This window comes from Lemur catta, chromosome X (genome assembly GCF_020740605.2).
Source record: "Lemur catta isolate mLemCat1 chromosome X, mLemCat1.pri, whole genome shotgun sequence".
Taxonomy (NCBI): domain Eukaryota; kingdom Metazoa; phylum Chordata; class Mammalia; order Primates; family Lemuridae; genus Lemur; species Lemur catta.
In genome coordinates, this window is record NC_059155.1 from 33210315 (window position 1) to 33214823 (window position 4509).

Here is a 4509-nt window from a genome sequence, read left to right on the forward strand (position 1 = left end):
ATAACAGCTAATTATTATGACCTACATATTCACATTCTCTCTTTCTCTCATATGTACCCACGAATCTGGAAGGAAAATCTCCAAAACATTAGCATCAACATGTTATGTTCCTGGTAGTGATATTATAGCATGTTTTAAGGATTTTTCATTATCCCATTATACTTTCCTGTGTTTTCCAGAAGTTTCCATAACAAGGATGATTTGCTTTGAAGGGGTGAGGCTGAAAGATCAACTCACAATTAAGGCAGATTAATAAGAGAAATCACAGAGAAAAACGGAGTGACTACCCACTATCCCAATGGGATCCAGATATTTTTATACCTGCTTTTTAGAGGGGAAGGGGAGATGAGCAGTACAGGTAATTCTGTTTGGGGACAGTAAATGGTTAATAGGGGGAATGAGTAGATAGGGAAAACAGATTGACTTGTAAATGATTCTCTTTGCAAATTCAACTAACCTGAGAGACAGCTATTATGTTTAAAATGATTTGGGCCAGGTCCGGTTGCATTTTTGATGGCTTTCCCCCTGGAATATACTAAGATAACAAGGAGGGGAATGGAAGTCAATTGTTTTTCAGATGCCTCCCCTCGGTCTGGGAGATATGCAGATAGAGGGAGTGCCTCTTCCTCCCGAGGGCCTGTTAATCTCTAAGGGCAAAATACCAAGGAGTCATACTTTGGGGTGAAATTTTCTGAGCTCCTTCAGCTTTGATATTTGGAAAAACAGTGAGAAAACAGTGAAAGTCATTTCTTTAAAATGCGTGTTATTTAGGACCAGTATTGTGATCAATGCTAGCAAGTATTTACTGAGCACATAAAATACGCTGGCTTGGAGCTGGGCACCTGGGTGGGGGTGGGGAGACTCAAAGGAAAAGGAGTGACCATTTATTGACTGCCTGTTTTGTTTTTACCAGCTATATTTTGGATGTTGGTTCATTTCATCCTCCAACAATCCTGGGAGGTAGGTGTTCCCTGTAGTAGTCATACAGATGAGGAAACAGGCTCAGAGGGATCATGCAACATCGCTAAGCCCGCATATTAAGTTAGTAGAAAAGCTGGGCCCAGATGGCAGGTGTGGCCTACTTCAGAGCTTGTGCTCATTTATTACATATCGTTTTTCTCTCATTATACATAGACTCATACACATGCAGTATTATTCCTGACCTTTTACCCTTACTGTCTAGTTGGAGGGATAAGATAAATAAAAATACAAATACAGGCAGGGCCTGGTTTAGGGATACACATTACAGACAGAAGTCCCTCCTGCATCCCAGCTGGCAACTCCACCTCTTGGGCATTTTATTTAATAGAAGGGTGTTCTGGGCTGCAGGAAACTTGGCCTTTATTTACTCCAGCCTTGCCTCTGGGGTTTTTATACTCTGATGAAGGTTTGGATCCACCATTGCCATCCTAAATTGTTGGATTGCAAATCTAGGGTTCCCTCCACCCAGCCTTTAACAATGAAGCCAGTGCTTCTCAAACTTTAATGCATATTTGAATCACCTGGGGATCTCATTAAAATGCACATTCTGCAGGGTAGGTGTAAAGCTGGGAGCTGAAAGTCTGCATTTCTAACTAGCTCCCAGGTAATGCTGACTCATGCTAGTTTGAGGTTTGGGTAGCAGGTACTAAGGAGTTAAGTGAGTTGACCCAGAGTCTATCCAGTCCCAGGCAAGGTGCTGGGCTGCTCCCTATCTCCCCTTGGGCCAGAGGAAGAGCCCTCATCCCTGAACCACACCAGGAAGGATTGCCAGTCACTGAGCCTCGCCCCACTGAAAGGGCAGTGATCCTCCAGGCTTGGGTGGGCACTGACATGGCTGCCCTGTCCCAAGGAAGATGCCCCAGGCTCACTTGGGCCTATGTGGGCGGGTCCCTCCGCAGCCTGCCACCACCACCTCCAGACCACAAACAAGGGCAAGGAGGCCCACCCCTCCCATGGGAGCTGGGGGAGCCCTCCTTGCCCATCTGGATGGGTCAACCCTAGGCCAGGTGTCCAGCAGGGCTTGTGGCCTCTTCCTCTCTTTACACCTTTAGCCATCCATCTGGGGGGCCTTGTCCTGGACCTGCCTGGCAGGAGAAGACCGGGCCGGTGACTCCCTGAAGCCCCTTCCAGTGCAGTGAGTCAGGCTCCTAGAAAGCCCTATGGCCCTGGGGCACAGGCAGCCTTGCTGGGACCAGATAGGAACCTGAGGCTGACCTGATATTCAGCCCAGGAGGCAGCTATGCAAGATGGTGCAACCAGAAGGGAGGGCCACCGTCTATATTGCTTCTCCTTATGCATAATGGATCATAATTATAATACTTGGAATGTATGTGGGGCCTGTTTTCCAGAAGCTCAAAGCCCAATAGATTATCGAGCATACTTTTTGCTAGCCCGACTACAATTGATAACATTGTTTCTGTGGGAAATGGTTTCCATTCCCAAACAGTGCCCAGTTGAATGCTGGGAACTGGCTACAGAGACAGGAAGAGAAGCCATGTAAGGTAGTATTAAGAGTCAAAGGAATTATTCAGAGAATGTGTGCTTTAGGAGTTCAGAGCAAGGAGCGATGACCATGAGCTGGGTGTTGACAGAAAACTTCCCAGAGCAAGGGAGTGTGAGCTGAGCCTTTAGGAAGGAAGAGGATTTAGATAGGTGAGATAAAAGGATGCAAAAGGCCAGGCGCGGTGGCTCACGCCTGTAACCCTAGCACTCTGGGAGGCCGAGGCAGGTGGATTGCTCGAGGTCAGGAGTTCGAGACCAGCCTGAGCAAGACCGAGACCCCGTCTCTACTAAAAATAGAAAGAAATTATATGGCTAACTAAAAATATATATAGAAAAAATTAGCTGGGCATAGTGGTGCATGCCTGTAGTCCCAGCTACTTGGGAGGCTGAGGCAGGAGGATCGCTTGAGCCCAGGAGTTTGAGGCTGCTGTGAGCTAGGCTGACGCCACGGCACTCATTCTAGCCCGGGCAACAAAGTGAGACTCTGACTCAAAAAAAAAAAAGAAAAGACACAAATAAAAGGATGCAAAAGACTCAGGCAGGAATGAAGTGCTCGCTACACATGCTGGGAGAAATGCATTAAGGCATTCTGGCTGGAGTCAAAGGACACCAGGCTGGATGGAGTTTGAGGAAACATTGTCTACAGAGCTTTCATATGAGAAAAGAGGAAGAGGAGGAGGAGGAAGAGAAAGAGAAGGATGAACAGGAAGAAGAAAAAGGGAAAAAAAAGAGACACCATTTATGATCACTACTATGGGCCATGCACTTGACCTACATTTGCTGTATTCCTCGTAGGACCCCAGAAAGATAGGTTTCCTCATTGCTTAGATGAGGAAATGCTTCAAGAGGTTAAGTAAGATTCTTCAGCCTACCCGGCTGGTAAGTGCTACAACCAGAATTTGAATCCAGATCTGTGTGGGTCTTTCCATGAAACTGTGCTGCCTTAACTCCTAAACATGTCCCTGACTAATAATTGTTGGGCTTAAAAATACCCAGGGAGGCCCATGCTTCTGAAAAGGTTCCAAAAGTCACCTGGCCTAGGTCCTTGAAAAGTCAGAGGTCAGGATGGCTGTATTAGTTTCCTAGGGATGCCTACGAAATCACCACAAACTGGATAGCTTAAAATAATGGAAATCAATTTTATCCCAGTTCTGGAGGTGAGGAGTCTGAAATTAAGATGTCTGCAGGGCCACCTTCTCTTGGAAGCCTCTAGGGAAAAATCCTTCTGTATAGTTGGGGTTTTCCAGAGACACAGAACTAATAGCATACATTCATATATGTATACATGTGTATGTTTGTTTGTATGCATATACTGAGAGAGAGAGAGAGAGAGAGAGAGAGAGATTTATTATCAAGACTTAGCTTTCACAAGATGGTGCCAAAGGTGAAGAAGGAAGCTCCTGCCCCTCCCAAAGCTGAAACCAAAGCAAAGGCTTTGGAGGCCAAGAAGGCAATACTAAAAGGTGTCTACAGCCACAAGAAAAAAAGAAGATCCATACATCCATCACCCACCTTCTGGTGCCCGAAGACACTGTGGCTCCGGAAGCAGCCCAAATATCCTTGGAAGAGCGCCCCCAGGAGAAACAAGCTTGAACACTATGCCATCATCAAGTTCCCCCTGACCACTGATTCTGCCATGAAGAAGATAGAAGACAACAACACACTTGTGTTCATTGTGGATGTCAAAGCCAACAAGCACCAGATCAAACAGGCTGTGAAGAAGCTCTGTGACATTGATGTGGCCAAGGTCAACATCCTGATCAAGCCTGATTGAGAGAAGAAGGCATATGTTTGACTGGCTCCCAACTATAATGCTTCAGATGTTGCTAACAAAATTGGGATCATCTAAACCGAGGCCAACTGCTAATTCTAAATATATACATCTTTTCACCTTAAAAAAAAAAAAGAATTGGCTCACACAATTATGGAGGCTGGCAAGTCCAAACTCTGTAGGGTGGGCCAGGAGACTACAGATCCAAAAAAGCTGATGTTTTAGTTCTAGTCTGAAGGTAGTCTGCAATAAAA

At 45.8% G+C, this 4509-nt stretch overlaps 1 protein-coding gene across 1 annotated transcript; it reads left to right on the forward strand.

Moving 5' to 3' along the window:
• The first annotated feature begins 3856 nt into the window (after window positions 1-3856).
• LOC123628138 (60S ribosomal protein L23a-like) lies at window positions 3857-4258 on the forward strand. The gene has a single exon (XM_045537790.1). The coding sequence runs from the start codon at window positions 3857-3859 to the stop codon at window positions 4256-4258; it is 402 nt and encodes a 133-aa protein (XP_045393746.1).
• Window positions 4259-4509: the final 251 nt, after the last annotated feature.

What these genes read in the sequence shown, in the direction of transcription:
- LOC123628138 (XM_045537790.1), top strand. Translation starts at nt 3,857, where the DNA reads ATGGTGCCAAAGGTGAAGAAGGAAGCTCCTGCCCCTCCCAAAGCTGAA.